We start from the raw sequence: 22,567 nt of genomic DNA on the forward strand, positions 1-22,567 counted from the left end.
AGGTTAAAAGGGACAGATTTCATTTAAACCTCTTCCCTGCATGTGTATTTAAAGAGACGGGTTTCTGTTCAGCTCTGAGTGACCGATATAACAATGTCTCCACTCTTCTGTATATTTAAACATGGAACAAAGCCTTGCATGGCCGATTATAGTCAACAGCCTTCCAGTGACTGCTTAACAATAGCGGCGTCCCCTGAAAATAATTCAAACACCACAACAAAAACAACCTGCATTCATATAGCACCTTTCAGCATCCCAGGGAGATTCACAGGTGTGACTATCAAACAGAAGATGATACCGAGCCACATAAAGAGATATTAGCTCAGATGACCGGTAGCTTGGTCAGAGAGGTAGGTTTTAAGGGATGTCCTAAAGGAGCAAAAAAGATCGAGGGGCAGAGAGGTTTAGGGAGGGAATTCCAGAGCGTGGGGCCCAGGCAGCTGAAGGCCCCCAGTGGTTGTGCAATAGAAACAGGGGATACTGAAGATGCCAGAATTAGTGGAGCACAGATATCTCGGAGGGTTGTCAGGATGGAGAAGATTACAGAGATGGGGACAGTGTGTGTCACCACGTGGTGATTTGAAAAAAAGGAGGCCATGGAGGGATTTGAACAGAATGGGCCTGAATTTAGCCCAATCAACATCCCAGAGGTAAATTGGGCCCAAGGAGGAGAATTTTAAAATTGAGGCATTGCTTGAGTGGGAGCCAATGTCGGTCAGTGAGCACAGAGGGCAATAGGTGAACGGGACTGAGTGTGAGTTGGGAGATGGGCAGCAGAGTTTGTCTATTGAAGAAAACTGGTCCCGTTCTGTACATTTCCCATCACACCTCTTCTAAGATCAAGCTGACATCATCGCATTCCATTGGGATTGAGCAATCCGCTGATGTCATCAAATTCTATTGTGATAATGTCATAAGATGACATCAGCATGTTTGTGATTCCACAATCAGCTGACACCAAACTATAGACTTCATTGGGAGTGTGGGATTAGCTGATGGCTGCACATTGCTTTATCATTGTGCAGTGAGCAGAAACATTCGTTTCTAAACAGAATTTTTAACTACATGTACGAATTGATCTTCAGATCTGGAAAATGATCTGGATCTGAAACATTTACCACTAAAATTAACAAATTTGCTAATGCAAATGTATGTGACTTTTTCGACGACAGTTTGTTATCATTGTTTACAATAGATTGTTGTGGAGAAAAAAAACATTGGGTAAAATCGTCTCCCAATGTTAACAAATGCTTTCAAAAGTTCGGGTATTTCTGAAAAACTAGACAGGCTGTTGAAGTTTTTTCTCTTGCACTCATCAGGACAGATGCAAGAATACCAAATGTCAAAGGGAACAACAATTTATACTGACTGAGAAACAGGGTGTTGATTGGTTGGCACACATGGACTCTGATTGGTTGAGGGGTTGCCATGGGGAATGCACCAGGGAACAATTGTCCCCAAGCTTTTGTTTAATTGAAAAGGTGAAATGCCTGGACAAATTCCTTTAGTCTGCAGAGGACCAGGCTCTGTGAACAAGTACAAAAGATTCCTGGATCTGGATCTGGTCCGTATCTTCACCAAATGTAATAATTTCTCTCAGATCTGAAATCCCTTGTCTGGATCTGGAAAAACTTATTAATTTTGCTTCCAATTTCCACCCCTCCATCATTTTCCCGTGGTCCATCACTGACACTTCCCTTCCCTTCCTTGACCTCTCTGTCTCAATTTCTGGTGATAAACTGTCCACCAATATTCATTACAAGCCTACCGACTCCCACAGTTACCTTGACTACTGCTCCTCACACCCCGCTTCCTGTAAGGACTCCATCCCATTCTCTAAGTTCCTTCGCCTCCATCGCATCTGTTCTGATGATGCCACTTGCAAAAACAGTTCCTCTGACATGTCTGCCTTCTTCCTTAACCAAGGTTTTCCATTCACGGTGGTTGACAGGGCCCTCAAGCGTGTCCAGCCCATCTCCCGCGCATCCGCCCTCACACCTTCCTCTCCCTCCCAGAACCATGATAGGGTCCCCCTTGTCCTCACTTATCACCCCACCAGCCTCCGCATTCAAAGGATCATCCTCCGCCATTTCCAGCATGATGCCACCACCAAACACATCTCTTCACCACCCCTGGCGGCATTTCGCAGGGATTGTTCTCTCCGGGACACCCTGGTCTACTCCTCCATCACCTCCTACACCTCAACCCCCTCCCATGGCACCTTCCCATGCAACCACAGAAGGTGCAACATCTGCCCCTTTACTTCCCCTCTCCTCACTGTCCCAGGGCCCAAACACTCCTTTCAAGTGAAGCAGCATTTCACTTGCACTTCCCTCAATTTAGTCTACTGCATTCGCTGCTCCCAATGCAGTTTCCTCTACATTGGAGAGATCAAACACAGACTGGGTGACTGCTTTGCAGAATACCTTCGATCTGTCCGCAAGCATGACCCAGACCTCCCTGTCGCTTGCCATTTCAACACACCATCCTACTTTCATGCCCACATGTCCATCCTTGGCCTGCTGCAATGTTCCAGTGAAGCTCAACGCAAACTGGAGGAACAGCACCTCATCTTCCGACTAGGTACTTTACAGCCTTCTGGACTGAATATTGAGTTCAACAACTTTAGATCATGAACTGTCTCCTTCCCCAACCCCTTCCCGATCCCCCCTTTTCCAATAATTTATATATATTTTTCTTTTCTCACCTATTTCCATTATTTTTAAATGCATTTCCATCCATTGTTTTATCTCTACTTTTTAGCCTATTTCGATTTCCCTCCCACCCCCACTAGGGCTATCTGTCCCTTGCTCATACTGTTTTCCACCCTTAATGTCCCCATTAGCACATTTCTTAGCTGATATCATCACCATCAACACCTCTTTGTCCTTTTGTCTATGACATCTTTTGGCAATCTCCACCTATCACTGGCCCTCTATCCAGCTCTACCTGTCCCACCTCCCCCAACCCCCCTCTCCCCACCCCACTCCACCCCCTTAAACCAGCTTTTCCAGGTATTTTTGTTTTTCTTCTAGATTTCCAGCATCCGCAGTATTTTGCTTTTATCTTAGTAATAATTTCTTCCTTGGGCCATACCGTATTTGTGTACCACACTTGTTCAAATCCATCCGTTAGTTCTTCAGGTGTACTACAGACAGAAAAACAGGGATGAAAACATGATCTGTCACTGCAAAGCAGAAAAAAAACGTGTTTATTAACAGCATCCATCTCCACATCTAACAACGGGCTCTGAAAACTCTGCTCACATTTTGACAGCTGTGACAAATTCCACCCCAGCAGCGGAGACAATCCACAAAATTCGAAAACAATCAACATTCGAAATAAAACAAACTACAACAATCGAAAAGAAAAAGTTAATTCTCCCGATCTCCCAATGTGAACGGACCCCTTCAAAAATTCCAGGATTTGGATCTTCGCCAAAAACAAATCAGTTCTTCCGTGGACCATATCCTGTCGGCGTACTGAGTTTTGTTAAAATCCATCCATGAGTGTCTGAGATAAATTGTTTACAGACAAACAGAATAACAGGGATGAAAACATTACCTCCGCCCATCTTCAGTGGAAGAGATACTTTCAGTACATTGAGCAGCCCCTATGTCTATTCTCAGCCAGCATTACACAGGGGGAAAAGGGCTGGATTCTCAGACCAGCAAGTCAAGGCACCCTCTTTAAATGGCCACTTCCCACAATGGATTCAGTGGCCTCTGATGGGAAGCAGCCTCGGTCCACACTGGGAGTTCCTGCCCCCAGTCAGCTGGCTTGTGCTGACTCATGTTGCTGCTGGACGATCTGCCTGTAAGGATAGGAGGGTGTCAGTTTAAAAATAAACCCGCACTTATATAGCGCCTTTCACCACCTCAGGGCGTCTCAATGTGTTTCACTGTCAATGCAGCACTTTCTGAAGGGTAGTGGCAGCTACACTTGTGCACAGCAAGATCCCACAGACAGCAATGTGATGATGACCAGATCATCTGTTTTACTGATGTTGATTGAGGGATAAATATCGGGTCCCAGGACACCGGGGTGAACTCCTCCCCTTCCTGCTCTCCTTCCAATTGTGGCCATTCAGTCTTGTACATCCACCTGAGAGGGCAGACGGGGGGGCCTCGGGTTAATGTCTCACTCGAAAGATGGTCCCTCTGACAGGACGGTTCTCCCTCAGTACTGGCACCGGGAGTGTGGGCCCTGGATTATGGGGGCTCGAATCTCTGGAGTGGGGATTCGAACCCCCCACCTCCTGACTCAGAGGCGAGAGTGCTACCCACCATCATGCCGTGTTGAATAGAATCAGCGAGCTGGTGTTCTAGAATCATGGAATGGTTACAACACTGAAGGAGGCCATTCACCCCATTGTGTCTGTGCCAGCCCGTTGCAAGAGCAACTCACCCAGAGCCACTACCCCCGCCTTTTCCCCTTAACCCTGCCAATTTCTCCTCTCCGGATAATGATCCAATTTTCTGTTGAAAACCATGACTAAATCTGCCTCCAAGTTCCTTCATCCCTAGGACCATTCTTGTAAATCTCCTCTGCACCCTCTCTAAGAATTTCACATCTTTCCTAAAGTGCGGGGCACAGATATAGGGTTCCATTCTAGAAGGATAGAAATGAAAAGCAGGGAGGTTATGTTCAACTTGTTTTGAACCATGGTTAGACTACACTGGGAGTACTGCCAACGTCTGTGATCTCCATTTAGAAAAAGGAAATAGAGGCACTGGAGAAGGGGCAACAAAGATTCACAAGAATAATACCAGAACTGAGAGCATTTAACCCTCAGGAAAGGCTGGGGCTGCTTTCTCTAGAAAAGAGAAGACAGAAGGGTGACCTGGTGGAAGTCTTTAAGATGATGAAGGGGTTCAATAATCCAATAGGGATTTCATGAAAAACCTCTTTACCCAGCGAGTGGTGAGAATGTGGAACTCACTACCACAGCGAGTGGTTGAGGTGAATAGCATGAATACATTTAAGGGGAAGCTAGATACATACATGAGGGAGAAAGGAATAGAAGGATATGCTGATGGGGGGAGATGAAGAGGGGTGGGTGGAAGCTCATGTGGAGCATAAACACTGACAGAGACCAATTGAGCCGCCTGGCCTGGCCCTGTGCTGTAGACTCAATGGAACAGAGACAAATGTATTTATTTTAGATCTACCTGTAGTGGTAGGAAAAACACTGTTTGCTATCCAGGATAAAATAAATGTCCTTCTTCAGCTTTTGCGGATCATTTCAGTGGAAATGTACACTCCCAGGCTCAAACAGCATCAGCCCATTGGAAGCAAAGTCATGAGACCGGCCAGTACAGGACACAGAGACAGACTCACTGCCTACGAGGATGGTGGAAGCAGAGACATCCAATGCTTTCAAAATGAAACTGGATGGACACTTGAAGGAAATAAACTTGCAGGGGAACGGGAATATGGAGGGGGAATGGGACTGACTGGATTGCTCTACGGAGTGTCGGCAGGGACTCGAGTTGCTGAATGGACTCCTTCTGTGTCATAATGACTCTACGTCTGGAAAGATACAGCATAGCTACAGTATTATAGTTCAAGACTAGAAATAATAATCAATGTATTTTATTACAAAACCATATCCCACTTCACAAACTGTTAGAATGAACATGGCTCGGTCCTGGAAGTGATTAACAACAGCAATAACAGCAGAATCCAACCCCTGGAATCACTTGTGAACTCGCTGGTGTCTCCGCAGGCTGGATAAATGAGTGAATTCATTCCCACACTGAGAGCAGGTGAATGGCCTCTCCCCGCTGTGAACTCGCTGGTGTGTCTGCAGACTGGATAACTGAGTGAATCCCTTCCGACACTCAGAGCAGGTGAATGGCCTCTCCCCAGTGTGAACTCGCTGGTGCCTCAGCAGGGTGGATAAATCAGTGAATCTCTTCCCACAGATGGAACACGTGAACGGCCTCTCCCCAGTGTGAATGCGCTGGTGTGTCAGCAGGGTGGATGAATGACTGAATCCCTTCCTACACACAGAGCAGATGAATGGCCTCTCCCCAGTGTGAACTCGCTGGTGTGTCAGCAGGGTGGATGAATGACTGAATCCCTTCCCACAGACGGAGCAGGTGAACGGCCACTCCCCGGTGTGAACTCGCTGGTGCATAAGCAGTTTGGATGACGTTCTAAATCTCTTTGCACAGTGAGAGCAGCTGAACGGTCTTTCCTCAGTGTGAATGCGCTGGTGGACCATCAGTACCTGAGAGCTTTTGAAGCCACTCCCACAGTCAGAGCATTTAAAAGGTCTCTCATTCGTGTGAGTGACATGATGCTGCAGCAGGTTTGATAACTGAGTGAATCCCTTCCCACACTCAGAACAGGTGAACGGCCTCTCCCCAGTGTGAACTGTCTGGTGGATCTGCAAATTGGATAATCGAGTGAATCCTTTCCCACACTCTGAGCAGATGAAGGGTCTCTCCCCAAAGTGAACTTGCCGGTGCCCCCGCAGGGCAGATGGCTCACTGAATCCCTTCCCACACTCAGAGCAGGTGAACAGCTTCTCCCTGGTGTGAACTCGTTGGTGCCTCCGCATGTGGGATGAATGAATGAATTCCTTCCCGCACTCAGGGCAGGTGAACGGCCTCTCCCTTGTGTGAATTTGCTGGTGTGTTTGCAGGTGGGATGAATCACTGAATCCCTGCCCACACTCCGAGCAGGTGAACGTCTTCTCCCAGGTGTGAACTCGCTTGTGTCTCTGCAAGTGGGATGAAGTACTGAATCCCTTCCCACACTCGGAGCAGGTGAACGGCCTCTCCCCGGTGTGACTGCGTCGATGAGTTTCCAGCGTAGATGGGAACTGGAATCCCTTCCCACAGTCTCCACATTTCCACGGTTTCTCCATGGTGTGGGTGTCCTTATGTCTTTCCATGTTTGACAATCAGTTGCAGCGTTGTCCACACAGAACACGTGTACAGTCTCTCTCCGCTGTGAATAGTGCGATGTTTTTTCAGATTGTGTAACTGGTTAAAGCTCTTTCCACAGTCAGTGCACTGGAACACTCTCACTCGGGTGTGTGTGTCTCGGTGCTTTTCCAGTCACACTGATGTTTAAAACCTTCTGAGCCAGATAAAAGAGAGAAACATTTCTCCTTCTAGATCCCAAGACCGATGATATTTGGTTGTCATGAATTGAGTGATTCAGCCAGGTCTTGAGGTGACGTTTGATTTCAGATTTCAGTCTGTAAATCCTCCCCTTCTAACCCCCTGTAAAAGGAGTTTATCACTGTCAGTACAGGATAGAAATTCAGAACAGACAATTCTAGTTTCTATGGAACATTCTTTCCTCTTTTGTTCCCCAAAAACTGTAAATCTCCGCCCCAACCATTCTCCCTCTGCTGTATCTGATATACACCCTCCCAGTTATCCTGAAGGTATCAGTTCATTATGATCGACAGATCCGTGCTCACTGCTTCTTGTCCAAGACCTGAGAACCTTCTCGTAAGTATATTTACTGAGAAGAGACAGGGAGAATCTGAGGAAGAACTTTATTTAGGCAGCAAGTGATCATGATCTGGAAGTTTCTGCGGAGGAGGGTGATGGAAGTGGAGGCAATCAATGATTTCCAAATGAAATTGGATGGGTACTTGAAAGAAATAAGCTTGCAGGGGAACGGGGATAAAGAAGGGGAATGGGTCTGACTGGATTGTTCTACAGAGAGTCGGCACGGGCTCGAGTTCCAAATAGACACTTTCTGTGCCATCGTGGCTGCAAATGGCCCACTTCTGACTAGAAAGAATAATAAATGAACTTTATTACAGAACCATAAATAATATATCCAATACATAGCATAAAACAACACTAGATATATCTCTGCCTCATATTAACTTACTGTCCCCTTAAATGTCAGCCATCTCCTGGGGAAACCACCCCTTTAATTGTGAACATTAGGAAAGAGACCATCCTTTTAGCCAGACAAATAAATGTGTCAAGCTGAGGGAGCAAAGGATGTCAATGTCTTTAAGAGAGAGAGAGAGAGACCTGGGCCAACCTTTCCAGAGTCTGCACCCTCCCTGGATTCACTTCCTTTCCCTTCAGTTCTTGCAAGTCAAGAATTTCCCCCCAGAGTGAGAAAAGAAATGGAAAGGGGGAGAAAAGAAATTGTTTTACTCACAGATGTTGGACACAGGAGGAAGTTTTAGTCTGTGTGAAACTCAATCTTCATTCACACAAAACCTGCGCTCTGATTGGCTGGAGGACCAGAGTCCTTCCGGTCCTCCAACTCACCCCATTCGTCAGCCCCTGAGCATGAAGGGAAAATGGTGGGGGAGACTTTGCCCGCCAGCCGCACTGAGCTGTTGTCCAATGGGAAAGGCTGGAAGACGGAACAAACAATGGTCCCCCGGTCAATCAGAACGCGGCCTTTGTGCTGGTCCTCACCTCACTCCCGCACATGCGCATTCCTCCCGAAAACCCGCAGGCTGACATGGGCAGGCCATCGTCTCCCCAGCACATGCGCAACTTCCCCTCTATTTTGGACATGCGCATTCTCGGGCCGCCAGCCGGCGCGACGATTAGAGCGGTTTCTCCAGCGCGGCGGATTCTGGGAACTGCGGCCCCCATTACTCATACGGAGCTCAATCTTCAAACCCCTGGGACTGGGATGGAAAGTGGAGGTGGAGGGGGAGGGGAGGGGAGGCGGGGGGGTGGCGCAGTGACCCTACCCTGGCACAAAGTACATGCGGGTAGTCACTAGATTTGATTGTGACGCCCCCTTAGCAAAACAGTTTGTTAACTTCAGGTGTAAAGATTTAGACACCTGGGTGACATATTGGGGAGGGCAATAGGTGAGTGTGAAACTGGACCCAAGAGTCAGCACCTTCAAGGGAGTAGAATTGGGAAAAAGCTGGAGCAAAATAGCAGGATCAATTAGGTTCGGATGAATTCGTAGGCTGGAGGAAGTGTGTGCTGGGCAGAGATTTATAGGTTTAGAAAGAGTATAATTTTCACATACTCATGATCTTGTACAACTTCATCTAAGCTTTTGACAAATTTTGTTTTACAATTATCCTGTGGAACACCTTGGGGCGTTTTATAATGTTAAAAGTACTGTATAAATTGAAGTTGTTGTGTCATTGAAGGCTACCACTTGAACTGCCCGCTGTCCCCAATTCCAAGACCCCTGTCATGAATAGACTGATCAAATGTCTCATTCACACAGCATAGCCCAGTCCAGCCCAGTGACTCTCCTGTTAGACAGTTTTAAAAAAAATTCAGGTGTAAAGATTTAGACAACTGGGTGACATATTGAGGAGGGCAATAGATGAGTGTGAAACTGAACCCGAGAGTCAGCACCTACAGGGGCGGAGAATTGAGGGAAATGCTGGAGGAGGATGGTAGGATAAGTTGTTGTCAAAATCAAAAGGAAGGTGGGCGTGTGTGGGGGGACAGAGTTCTATTGTTTAAGTGGGAGAAATATGTTTCATGACAACTCGGATTGTCAGTTCCGAATTTTTACCCTGTACTGATAGTGATGACTTGATGACATCAATCCTATCGCACCCTGTCATAATCTTAAAGTCCTCTAACAGATCATCTATCAGCCTTCTCTTTACCAGAGAAAATATACCCAGCCTGTTCGATCTATCCTGTAACTGAAACACTCTTAGTTCTGGTATCATCCTTGTGAATCTTTCTTGCACCTTCTCGAGGTCCCCTGTCAGTGTTAAAGGGATGTAACTAAAATTGGTTACAGGCGCCGAATTATTCGGCTCCAAGTTGACCCCCTAAGTTTCAAATTGACCCTTTCAAATGCTTTAATTTGAAAGAGTCTTAACCATCAGGCAAGATAGGACTCTGAAATAACAAATAATATCAATGTTTATTTAGAGAAAAAGGCATACTTATGAAATAATCAAACCACATTCCCAAACTCAATTGGTCAACAATCCCAGGTAGAAGTGTGGATCTTCCTCAGGTTCCTGAACCAACAGCGATTTCCCACAATCATACCCCAGGGGTCACTCAGTACCTCCACAGCTGGAGTCCAACTCGCAAACCCAAGATGGTCCTTTAAACAGACTTCTTACCCTTGAATTAGCATTACATCATCTGGAATCAGGTCTGTTGTCATTAGACAACTGGTCATTGTTGTACTGGCTTAATTTTATTGGATTTCACCATTTCCGTACATTGTTCCATGGAGCAGAACAATGGGACTGTTCAGAATCTTTCTTTTATCTGAGTTTGGATAAGCCTCCATTCATTCTCTTACAGGTGACCTAGACAGCCATGGGCTGTAGTGGAGTGATCTCTGTTGCCACAGACAGTGTTTACAGCAGAAAATTAATATTTTCAACTTCAAACATCAGTATCCCATCGAGCCAGAATAACTATTTCGTTAATGACTTATTCTTCAATTATACATTGAGTCGCACTACTCAATTAATTATCTGTTTCTGGCTTGTTACTAATTGTACAATAATTCTTGATTAATTACATTTAAAGGATGTCAAAGAGCAGAATACAAAATGGCGTCTTTAACCCAGTATTAGTATAAAATGGCACCTTGACCCTGTTAGGTTAAACAGTGAATATAGTGTAAAAACTCCCTAAGGATGTTTGAGTTAAGCTACAATCTACTGTCCAGGTCAGCTTACACCTCTCTATCCCTTTTATAATAATGGAGACCTACAACTGTTCACACTATTCCAACTGTTGTCGAACCAAGGCTCAACACAGGTTTAACATTACATCTCTGCTTTGTAATGCTATTTCTCTAGAAATGAATCCCATATATGGGCCCCACAACTCAGGAAGAATGTCAAGGCCTTGGAAAGGGTGCAGGGATTTAGTACAGAGACAAGAATGAGGAACATCAGTGATGTGAACACACTGGAGAGCCCAGGGTTGTTCTCCTCAGAGCAGTGAAGGCTGAGAGGAGATTTGACAGAGGTGATCAAGATCATGAATGGTTTACATCGAGGAAATAAAGCGAAACTGTTTCCACTGACAAAAGGGTTGTTGACCAGAGGACACAGATTGAAGGTGATTGACATAAAAGCCAGAAGGGAAATGAGGAAGACTAATCTTCACACAGTGAGGTGTTGTGATCCAGAATGCATGGCCTGAAAAGCTGATGGAAGCAGATTCAACAATGGGAATTGGATAAATACTGGAAGGGGACTAGTTTGCAGGGCTCATGGGGAAAGGGCAGGATAGTAGGGCTAATTGAGTCACTCTTTCAAAGAGCCAGCAGAGGCACGATGGGCCGAATGGCCTCCTTCTGTGCTGTGAGATTCTGTGATCATAGATAAATCAATATGCGTCAGTAATATGTACGGTGATGTCAATAATGTCTGGAATTCCTTTTGTGACGTTTCAGAATTTTATCCCTTTCCTTCCAGTTTGGTTTCAGACAAAGAGAACAAAAGCAAATCACTTTCAGTGCATTGAGCAGCCCCGATGTCTATTCTCAGCCAGCATTACACAGGGGGAAAAGGGCTGGATTCTCAGACCAGCAAGTCAAGGCACCCTCTTTAAATGGCCACTTCCCACAATGGATTCAGCTCATCTCACCCACTCCACAGCTTCAACACACCCACTTTGTCCATATAGGTGCACCTGAAGAGTTCACAGTGTGAGGTCTTGGCAAAACTCCACGATTCTGGAGCTGAGGGCCTCTGACAGTGTCCATGGGTTCGATAGAAAACACGTAGATGGGATTTCAAACACAGAACACCTTTCTCACCGCAGGGAAGTTTAAGTCTGGTAAAATGTCTCTTTTCCAGGGTGGCTCCTCAGGTTAATGAGCTCCCGAGATGGCATCTGAGAGGATTTTCTAAACCAGATTTGGAGGTGACTCAATTTGCCCCTGTCCTCCTTTTCTGTTAGTTACAGATTTTGTTGATTGCTCCGTCTGTTACCTTTTGCCTCCGATATTTCTTTCTGGGTTATTCATCTATCTCTGTCTGAGCTTCTGATACAGTTTTGGTCCCTTCACGCGAAATCTGAGCCCATCAAATACAGAAACAAGACACAGGCAGTTTGATGGGAAATGTACAGAACGGGACCAGTTTTCTTCAACAGAGAAACTCTGCTGCCCATCTCCCAACTCACACTCAGTCCCGTTGACCTGTCACCCCCTGTGCTCACTGACCAACATTGACTCCCACTCAAGCAACGTCTCGATTTTAAAATTCTCCCTCTTGGGCCCAATTTACCTCTGTAAAAGTGAATGGGATTTTGATTGAGCTAAATTCAGGCCCATTCTTTTCAAATCCCTCCACAGCCTCCCTTGTGTTTATGTAGGTTTGATGAATGATTGAATCCCTTCCCACACTCAGAGCAGGTTAACGGCCTCTCTTCTGTGTGAACTCGCATGTGTTTCTGAAGGTAGGATGAGTTACTGAATCCCTTCCCACATTCAGAACAGGTGAACAGCCTCTCCCCAGTGTGAACTCGCTTGTGTTTCTGCAGGTTTGATGAATTACAGAATCTCTTCCCACACTCAGAGGTGAACGGCCTCTCCCTGGTGTGAATTCGCTTGTGTGTCTGCAGGTTGGATAACTGACTGAATCCCTTCCCACACTCGTAGCAGGTGAATGGGCTCACCCCAGTATGTACTCGCTGGTGTCGCAGAAGGTTGAATGAGTTACTGAATCCCTTCCCACACTCATAGCAGGAGAACCATTCATCTGCTTGCAATGTGGGAAGGGATTCATTGATTCATCCAACCTACTGCGACACCAGCGAGTTCACACTGGGGAGAGGCCTAGAGTCAGCACCTTCAGGGGAGGGGAATTAGGGGGTTTACTTCTGCTCATGTTAAGGACCCCTGTAACTGAGCTGAAGTTTATTATTCTGGATGTAAGTGGAATGAATCAGCTTTGACTGAATACCCTATGTAATTTCCTTGATGTGTGCTAAGTTGGGACTGCTGATTTGCTGAGTGAGCAGTGTCTCTTTAAGAACTGCTGCGTGTGATCTCTCCCCATTCATTCAGGGACTCTCAGCGGACATTATTTTACAATAAAACAGGTCCCTTTCAGCATCACACCCAAACAACTCCTTCGTGTGAAATCAACTAATCCATGTCTGAAATGTTCTACTTATTGAAATTACATAGAATTAACATCAAAGGACCAGACCATTCGGGCCACCTGGTCTGTGATGTTTTTTGTTCTCCACACATGCCTCCTCCCACTCCTCTTCCCCTCATTGTCAGTGGGGGCTCAGTGGCCCCATTCAGGGCTCACTCCCGCCTCTGAGTCCCAAGCTTCTGGGCTCATGCCCCCAATCAGGAATTGAGCACAAAACTCACATCTGACCCTCCAGTGCAGTACTAAGGGAGTGCTGCCCTGTTGGATGTGCCGTCTTTAGGTGAGATACTACACCGAGGCCCAATTTGCCTGCTCGGGTGGATGTAAAATATCCCACTTCATTATTCTGGAAGAAGAGCAGGGCAGTTCTCTTCGGTGTCCGGGTCAACATTTATCCCTCAATCAACATCACAAAAACTTATCATCTGGTCATTATCACGTTGCTGTTTGAGGGACCTTGTAAATTGTCCAGAGGAGCGAGAGAGTCTGCAAAAAGATGTAGGCAGGTTAAGTGAGTGGGAGAACATTTGAAGATGGAGCATAAGGTGGGGAAATATTGGGAAGGGTGTTCCAGGGTTTTGACCCAGTGACAGTGAAGGAATGGTGATATGGTTCCGAGTCCTGGTGGTGAGTGGCTTGGAGGGGAACTTGCAGGTGGTCGTGTTCCCATGCATCTGCTGCCCTTGTCCTTCCAGGTGGGAGGGGTCACGGATTTGGAAGGTGCCGAATCTGCAAAGTCTGTCCACAATCTACAAGGCACCACGTGATTCAGGAGAAGCTCTGGGATCCCTGGTTAGCATTAGGTTTATTTACAGGTTAGTGTATATTCCGGGATAGAGTTAGTGTTGGGTTTAGTGTTAGGGTTAGGGTTAGGGTTAGTGTTATGGTTAGGTTAGACATTATGGTTAGGTTTAAAGTTAGGTTTAGGGTTATGGTAAGGTTTAGGGTTATGGTAAGGTTTAGGGTTAGGTTTAGGGTTATGGCTAGGTTTAGGGTTAAGGTTAGGGGTAGGGTTGTGTTTAGGGTTATGGTTAAGGGTAGGGTTATGGTTAGCTTTAGGGTTAGGTTTAGGACTATGGTTAGGTTTAGGTTTACAGTTAGATTTAGGGTTATGTTTAGGGTTAGGGTTGGGGTTATGGTTAGGTTCATGGTTAGGTTTAGGGTTATGGTTTGGTTTAGGGTTAGGGCTATGGCTAGGGTTAGGTTTACGGTTAGATTTAGCATTACAGTTAGGCTAGGTTTAGGGCTAGGGTTGGGGTTATGGTTTGGTTCATGGTTAGGTTTAGGGTTATGGTTAAGTTTAGGGTTTGGGCTAGGTCATGGATAGGTTTACGGTTATGGTTAGGTATAAAGTTATGGTTAACATTTGGGTTAGGTTCAGGGTTGTGGATAGGGTTAGGGTTAGGATTACGGTTAGGTTTAGGGTTATGGTTAGGTTTATAGTGAGGGTTCGGGTTAGAGTTAAGTTTTGGGTTTGGGCTATTGTTAGGAATTAGGTTTATGGTTAGGGTTAGGTTTTGGGTTATGTTTAAGTCTATGGTTAGGCTTAGGTTTAGGGTTATGGTTAGGTTTAAGGTTATGGTTAGGTTTCAGGTTAGGGTTAGCCTTGGGGTTAGGTTTACGGTTGTGTTTAGGCTTAGGGGTATTGTTAGGTTTAGGGCTATGGTTAGGTTTAGGGTTAAGGTTAGGGGCTAGGGATTAGGGTTAGGGTTAGTGTTAGGCCCCTTTATTTCCGGGTTGGTGCATACACAAGACCCTTTATCTCTGGGTCATTGTATACACAAGCCCCTTTATCTCTGGGTCAGCATATACACAAGCCCATTTATCTCTGGTCAGTGTGTACACAAGTCCTTTTATCTCCGGTCAGTGTATACACAAGCCCCTTTATCTCCGGGTCAGCGTATACACAAGTCCCTTTATCTCTGGGCCAGTTTATACACAGACCCCTTTATCTCAGGGCCAGTTTATACACAAACCCCTCTACGTCCGGGTCAGTGAATACACAAGGCCCTTTTATTGCCGGGTCTTCAAACCCACTTGAGCTCAGCATCTCCTTATTCAGCCCATCCTGCTACATTCTGGGGAGGGGTTATCTTGTCTGTTTCCTGCTCTTTACCCATAACTTCAGTTATGTGAACACATTGCAGAAGTCGGGGTTGTTCTCCTAAGAGCAGTGAATGCTAAGAGGAGATTTGATAGAAGTGTTCAAGATCATGAATGGTTTACATCGAGGCAATAAAGAGAAACTGTTTCTACTGTCAGAAGGGTTGTTAACCAGAGGACACCGATTGAAGGTGATTGACATAAAAGCCAGGGGGGAAATGAAGAAGATAAATCTTTACACCGTCAAGTGTTGTGATCCGGAATGCACTGCCTGAAAGGCTGGTGGAAGCAGATTCAACAAAGGGAATTAGATAAATTCTGGAAGGGGACTAGTTTGCAGGGCTCATGGGAAAAGGGCAGGGTAGTGGGACTATCTAAATAGCTCTTTCAAAGAGCCAGCATGGGCCAAATGTCTTCTGTGCTGGAGATTCTGTGATCACAGATAAATAAATGTGTACCTGCAATATGTATAGTGATGTCAATAACCCCTGGAATTCCCATCGTACCCCTGCCATCTCTTTGAAAGGACTCTCTGATTCATCCAACTGCTCTGCTCTTTCCCCACAATCTTGCAAATTCTTCCCTTTCAAGTATTTACCCTTTGCAAAGATAGTACTGAATCTGCTTTCAGGCAGATCAGAACAGCTTGCTGCTTCAAAAAATAACATCTCACCTCCCCATCTCCTCCCCATGGCTCCTTTGCCAATTACTTTAGAGGGACTCACTTTCTATGAAAGAGACTGCCAACCCTTCTCACCCATTTTCCCTAAAGTGCATAAATCTAATCAGGAAAGGTTCAAAAAAATCAAATATTCTTACTGATCAAAGTTTATTAATGAAACAGGATGTGGTTAATAAAAAACAGAAAATTACTTGAAGATTAAAGACAAGCAGAATAAAAGCATGTGCATAATGCTCTGGACCCAAATAGTTTCTCTTCAGCTCCTCTGTACCTTGTTCCCTTCAATCCCTGCTCTGGACAGGGACACTGAGCCACTGGGGGGCAGCGGGGGGGTCACGTCACCATCAACACTGGTCACGCCCTCCGCTGCCCTGATTGGTTGGAGGCCCATTTCCCAGTCAATCCGCCAGCACCTTCCTGACTCTATTATTGCGACGCCCATGGCAGTTTCCCAACGGGGGCACAGGCCCCGTTATTCTCAGCTAAATTCAGCCCTCAGCTCCGTCGCCTGGCTGTCATTGACACGAGCAATAGAGAGCCAGAAAAATGTTGGTGGATCAAATGGGAAGTTGAAACTTGTGGCTCTAAACCAACACTTCAACTTTTGTCTGTCAAATACATGTTTTTTATATGGGGCTTTTATTGTTAGCTTTAGTCACTCGAGGCAAAGGGCAACTTTCCCTTTCTAACTTTGTATTGTCTAAAATGTGTTACGACCAGGATGGGAGGAGTGTGCGGATTATCTAGCCCCGCCACCCACAGGTCACACCATTAGTTTAAAAGTTTAATTCACTCACCAAAATGGCTAATGATTTACCTTTGCTCCTGTTAGACCAGAATAAAAGAGACTTTAACCAGATTCTTTCAATAAACTCAGAATGATTCATTTATTATATTAAAAAATATTTTTTTAAAACAACTTGCAAGAACTGGTTAACAGACAATTATACTCTGGAATTGTAACTATCTATCCCATTTAAAATACTCCAGCACACACACGCACACACACACACACAAATGAAGGACAAACAGACAGGGTCAATGTAGAGATAGACTTTGGAGAATAGATTTCATGAAGAAAAAGGATAAAGATTGGAGGGTTTTGACACAGTTGATCTTGAATTCGCTCGTGTGAAGACAGAATCCTAGTTCCAGTAGATCCCTGGAGGTTCTCATCAATGGAGCTTCGGCGTGGAGGAAAGTAAAGCTGGATCAACCCTTCTCCTCTCAGCCTCTCGGTTTTCCAAAGACAGACAACTTCCACTGAGATAAGGATTCTTAGCTGGATACTGTTAACCAATCTACTTGTGGCTAGACGAGGAGAATGTGAGCAAGGCAGTTTTTCACTTTCTCCGTTCAGTCCCAACTGAATTTAAAAAAAGCAAGTTAAAAATTTAAAGCTCATCTCTGTCATTTGGTTTCCAGTAAGTTACTAGCCTTTGTCTTTAAACCAGTTTCTTTCCCCCATCCATGAAAATACTTGCAGTGCAAACAAGCAAACACTTCTTTCCCCCTCAAGTACCCTGCTGGTCAGGTGATTTCTTGGAAAAGTCATGCTTGCTCCCAGTCCAAAACTAAACTGATGACCCTTTTAAAAGAAACCCAGGTCGGCTTCCAAATGCGCTGATAATGCTGTGTCCTTCCATATTGTGAAAGAAAATATTGTCCTGGAAAATATGTTTCTAATATGTGTCAGCTGTGGATCAGTGGATCACACTCTCACCTCTGAGTCAAAAGGTTCGAGTCCCAACCCAGAGACCCGAGGGCAAAAATCACATCCAACATTCCAAGTGCCAGCACTGAGGGAGTGCGGCGCTGTGGGAGCTGCTGCCTTTTGGATGAGACACGAACCCAATGGCCCCGTCTCCTGTTTCTTTCGGACTTAGAGGTTCCCATGGCCAATATTTTGAAGAAGAGAAGGGGAGTTATCCCCGGTGTCCTGGTCAATATTCATCCCTTAATCAACATCACCAAAAACATATCATCTGGTCATTACCACATTGCTGTTGTGGGATCTTGCTGTGTATGATTGGTTGCCGTGCTTCCTAAATTACAACAGTGACTGCACTTCAAAAGTATTTCATTGGCTGTAAAGCACTTTGGGGTGTGTTGTGGACGTGAAAGGTGCTATATAAAGGCAAGTTTTTAAATTTAAAATTTATGTCACCTGATCTTGTTATCTGTAATTTAATTGATTTCAGCCACCTCCAACTTGCCATTTAATAAATTCACTTTGGTTCGGACAAGACTTTAACCAATTAAGGCAAAGGCAGAATTCTCTGGATAGTAAATTTTAAAAGAAGTTTATTAAAAGAAAAAAGTTTACTTCACAACTTTAAGACATTGACTTTTACAACTTCATGCGGGTGATCAGTCTGTAGAAGCATAACCCTCTTTGGCTCCTTCTTTGACTGTAATTCTTGTGGAATTCGCCCTCGGGCGTCTGGCTCCTTCTCTGACAGTAATTTCCTTGGAACTCGGCCTTGGTAATCTTCAGTACTTGGCTAGCAAGGGAGACCTTCAGAACCTCTTTTATCCCCAAAGTGACCATTACCTCATGTCAGAGTTGGGCCTGTTGTAAGATGACAATTGATCAGTTTGGTTACTAGATTAATTTAATTAGATCCCCAATTACTTACACCACCTTCTCTCATTATATTACACAGGAATACAATAGAACTGTTTCACACTATCCCTTTACCTAATTCTATACCTTCCCTTATTCATACAAATGTTGAGGCTAATTGGAGCTTCAAGGTCTCTCTTGCCAGTACATTTATCATCATTGTACATTCTTTACATACACAGCAATTAAGATTTTACATGTTTACAGAAAATAAAACTCAAAGTATTTTACTCAACTACTGATTCATTATTGATTCATTAATTGTAACTCAGTTCAGGCTGACTACTTATTCAATCACCTGTTACTGACTGGTAGTTAATTAAAGCAGTAATGGCTGAAAAAAGAGATGTCGAAGCTTTTCATCTTCCACTCATCAGGACATTCGCAAGAATACCGAATGTAAAGGGAACAACAATTTATGCTTCATGAGAAGAGAATGCTGCTTGGTGGGAAAGTGGACACTAGTTGGTAGAGGTGCTGCCATGGATAATGCACTAATTAACTGATGAATGCCAAGCTTTGTTTAAATTCAGGTTGACTCTGGTCCAGTCTCTCCAATGAACTGAAGTCCCTCATTCCCATTCTTATAAATCTCCTCTGCACCCTCTCTAAGAACTTCACATCTTTTCCAAACTGTAGGGCCCAGATATAGGGTTCCATTCTAGAGGGATAGAATTGAAAATCAGGGAGGTTATGTTCAACTTGTTTTGAACCATGGTTGGACTACACTGGGAGTACTGTCAACATCTGTGATCTCCATTTAGAAAAAGGAAATAGAGGCCCTGGGGAAGGAGCAACAAAGATTCACAAGAATAATACCAGAACTGAGAGCGTTTAACCCTCAGGAAAGGCTGATGCTGCTTTTCTCTAGAAAAGACAAGACTGAAGGGTGACCTTTAAGATCCTGAAGGGGTTCAATTGAAATTCAATGAAATTAGAACCCCCCACCCTTCCCAGTTCACCAACTGTCAGAACGAACATGGTTCAGTCCTGGATGTGATTAACAGCAGAAATAACAGCAGAATCCAGCCCCTGTAATCACTTGTGAACTCGCTGGTGTCTCAGCAGGTGGCATGACTGAGTGAATCCCTTCCCATACTCAGAGCAGGTGAACGGTCTCTCCCCGATGTGAAGTCGCTGGTGTGTCAGCAGGTGGTACGCATCACTGAATCCCTTCCCACACTTAGAGCAGGTGAACGGCCTCTCCCCAGTGTAAACTTGCCAATGTCTCAGCATGGTGGATGAATCACTGAATCCCTTTCCACACTCAAAGCAGGTGAACAGCCTCTCCCCGGTGTGAACTCGCTGGTGTCTCAGCATGGTGGATGAATCACTGAATACCTTTCCACACTCAGAGCAGGTGAATGGCTTCTCCTTGGTGTGAACTCTCCCGTGTGTCGGTAGGCCAGATAACTGAGTGAATCCCTTCATTCAGAGCACATGAATGGCTTCTCCCCACTGTGGACTTGTTGGTGTGTCAGCAGGATGGATAACCGAGTGAATCCCTTCCCACATTCAGAGCTGGTGAATGGCCTCTCCCCGGTGTGAACTCGCTGGTGTGTAAGAAGGCTGGATGACTTACTGAATCCCTTCCCACACTCAGAGCAGGTGAACAGCCTCTCCCCAGTGTGAATTCGCTGGTGTATCAGCAGGGAAGATGAGTGAGTGAATCCCTTCCCACACTCGGAGCAGGTGAACAGTCTCTCCCCGGTGTGATTGCGTCGATGAGTTTCAAGAGCAGATGGGAAAAGGAACCCCTTCCCACAGTCCCCACATTTCCACGGTTTCTCCATGGTGCAGGTGTCCTTGTGTCTCTCTAATTCAACGATCAGTTGAAGCCGTGCCTACACACAGATCACATGTATGGTCTCTCCCCGCTGTGAATAGTGCGATGTTTTTCAGTCTGTGTAACTGGTTAAAACTCTTTCCACTGTCAGTGAACGGGAACACTCTCACTTGGGTGTGTGTGTCTTGATGTTATTTCTGTCACGAGGGTGTTTAAAATCTTCTGAAGCAAACAGAACTGACAAAATTTTCTCCTAGATTCAAGGCCGCTGATATTCAGCTCCCACTGAATCGAGTGACTCTGTCACGTTGTCTGGTATCTGTCTGTAAATCGTCTGCTTCCAATATCATGCAACGGTTATTTACAAAAGTCATCACTGTCAGAGCATAATAGAAATTCAGAACAGGGAATTCTAGTTTCCTGGAACAAATCTTTCCTTCTCTCATTTACCAAAATCTGTAAATCTCGGTCCCACACACTCTCCCTCCATTCGCAATCTGCTGGATTTATATGCACCCTCCCAATTCTCCTGAAGGTGTTGTATATGCTGACCGACAAATCCATGCTATTATATATTATATATGCTTCCTTTCCAGAACAGAGAGACGTGAAGTCATCATGCAGGCTGAAAGAAACGGAAACGTTCATTCATTCATGCTCATCGACAGATCCAGGCTCTCTACTTCCTGTCCTGGACACAATACACCTGAAAATGCAGTCTGCAAGCCATATATATATGTATATCTATATGACAGGACTAAATATGTTTACAACATACAGCAATGGATTTACTTCCTTCCCCTTCAGTTCCTGCAAGTCAACAATTTGCCCCCAGAATGAGAAAAGAAATGGGGTGATTTCCTCACAGATGTTGCCCAGAGGAGGAAGTTTTAGTCTGAAGCTCATTGTCCAACTTCCGCATTGTGACGTCCACAATGGAACGCTGCCTGAATCAGCCAATAGGAATCACCCTGCTCCGCGGTGACGTCTTCGGGTTCCAGTCTGCAGGTCAGGCGCGCGGACACGGGAGCCCCGCCCCCGCCCATTGTTCACCCTCCCCCTCCTGGAGCAAAGGTTTCCAAGCAACCGGCTGACGGCTCCGGCCAGAGCGAGAAGCCGCTCGGAGAACTCGGGAGAGGGGAAGCTGCGCATGTGCGGGGGAGAGCCCGCCCTTCCCTTCATGCTGAGGGTTTGGCCAATGGGATGAGTTGGAGGACCGGAAGGACTATGGTCCTCCAGTCAATCAGAGCGCGGGTTTTGTGCGAAAGAAGATTGAGCTTCACACAGACTAAAACTTCGTCCTGTGTCCAACATCTGTGAGTAAAACACTTTCTTTTCTCCCCCTTTCCATTTCTTTTCTCATTCTGGGGGGAGATTGTTGACTTGCAGGAACTGAAGGGAAAGGAAGTGAATCCAGGGAGGGTGCAGATTCTGGAAAGGTTGGCCCAGGTCTCTCTCTCTCTCTTAAAGACATTGAGATCCTTTGCTCCCTCAGCTTGACACATTTATTTGTCTGGCTAAAAGGATGGTCTCTTTCCTAATGTTCACAATGAAAGGGGTGGTTTCCCCAGGAGATGGCTGACATTTAAGGGAACAATTTCAGGGTGATTAACTGTCCTGTATTTTAAGGGATTCCTCCTTATTTTACCTTTTGTCCTGTATTTCTAGGACAGTCTGTGGGAACCTGATCCTGGGAGCCTCCCGGATGAGTTTGAGTGATTCAAATGGGACGGCAAGTGAGTGAGTCGGCCAGCAGAGAGATTATGATGTTTTAACTGAACAAGATAATTTGTAAGTTTTAGTTGATTTTAAACCCCACCCCTCCTACTATTATTGTCTCAGGACCCCCTTTTCCCTAGTCCCTGTCATATTGACACCCAAACACCACCAACCCGCTCTCTTGTCACCAGCATCCGACCACCACTCATGCCTCTACGTCTGAAGTGTCCCTTATTTTATTTCATAAGAGTTCTGCCCCCTGGACAATATCGCAAAAGAGGATAAAGATATGTCTAATGTTGCGAAAGGGGTGTTATGACGTGCCAGATGATGTGTGCCAGGTGAACCAAATCCACATGGGAAACTTGGCCACACTATCACAATGGTTTTGCAATTTGTATTTATTACGAGATGATGTGTGCACTGAATTCCGAAACAAAGAGTCCACGAAAATCTTTGGAGATTTTAAAAATGAAATTAAGATATTTATTAACAAAATAAAAGATTTCAAGCAGAATCATAAGACTACAATTACTTAATAATATAACATATCCTAAAATTCCTAATTAACCTGACTCT

The 22,567-nt window shown here is 45.2% G+C and overlaps 6 protein-coding genes across 15 annotated transcripts in view; 2 read left to right on the forward strand and 4 right to left on the reverse strand.

Annotated features, from left to right (window-relative positions):
• LOC144697178 (uncharacterized) overlaps positions 1–22,567 on the reverse strand; it is a 685,261-nt gene that overhangs the window by 488,029 nt on the left and 174,665 nt on the right. The gene's annotated exons all lie outside the window — the stretch shown is intronic.
• Positions 1–22,567, forward strand: part of LOC144697280 (uncharacterized) — a 353,357-nt gene that overhangs the window by 178,839 nt on the left and 151,951 nt on the right. The gene's annotated exons all lie outside the window — the stretch shown is intronic.
• LOC144697133 (uncharacterized) overlaps positions 1–22,567 on the reverse strand; it is a 212,516-nt gene that overhangs the window by 164,858 nt on the left and 25,091 nt on the right. The window lies entirely within an intron of this gene.
• LOC144696973 (uncharacterized) overlaps positions 5,383–22,567 on the reverse strand; it is a 280,733-nt gene continuing 263,548 nt past the window's right edge. The window contains exons 1-2 of one of the 4 annotated variants that reach the window (XM_078568702.1): positions 8,142–8,406; positions 5,383–7,230 (exon numbers count right to left, since the gene is read on the reverse strand). In XM_078568702.1, the coding sequence (XP_078424828.1) occupies positions 5,699–6,904 (1,206 nt within the window). In that variant the 5' untranslated portion in view covers positions 6,905–7,230; positions 8,142–8,406 and the 3' untranslated portion in view covers positions 5,383–5,698. Of the gene's footprint in view, positions 7,239–8,141; positions 8,407–22,567 lie in introns of those variants that run through there. The other 3 variants (XM_078568704.1, XM_078568703.1, XM_078568701.1) reach the window with 3 other exon arrangements.
• LOC144697316 (uncharacterized) lies at positions 18,140–21,091 on the reverse strand. Its single transcript, XM_078569292.1, has 2 exons — positions 19,526–21,091; positions 18,140–18,429 (listed from the first exon to the last, which is right to left on the reverse strand). Exons 1-2 carry the CDS (start codon positions 19,912–19,914, stop codon positions 18,408–18,410), a joined length of 411 nt encoding a protein of 136 aa, XP_078425418.1. The 5' UTR covers positions 19,915–21,091; the 3' UTR covers positions 18,140–18,407.
• LOC144697199 (uncharacterized) overlaps positions 21,516–22,567 on the forward strand; it is a 243,973-nt gene continuing 242,921 nt past the window's right edge. For 2 of the 4 annotated variants that reach the window (XR_013580318.1, XM_078569082.1), the window contains exon 1: positions 21,516–21,585. The gene's annotated coding sequence lies outside the window, so the exon portion shown is untranslated. Of the gene's footprint in view, positions 21,586–21,937; positions 22,061–22,567 lie in introns of all 4 variants that reach the window. The other 2 variants (XM_078569080.1, XM_078569083.1) reach the window with 2 other exon arrangements.

The sequence above is a fragment of the Cetorhinus maximus genome, chromosome 23 (genome assembly GCF_964194155.1).
Source record: "Cetorhinus maximus chromosome 23, sCetMax3.hap1.1, whole genome shotgun sequence".
In the NCBI taxonomy this organism is placed as follows: domain Eukaryota; kingdom Metazoa; phylum Chordata; class Chondrichthyes; order Lamniformes; family Cetorhinidae; genus Cetorhinus; species Cetorhinus maximus.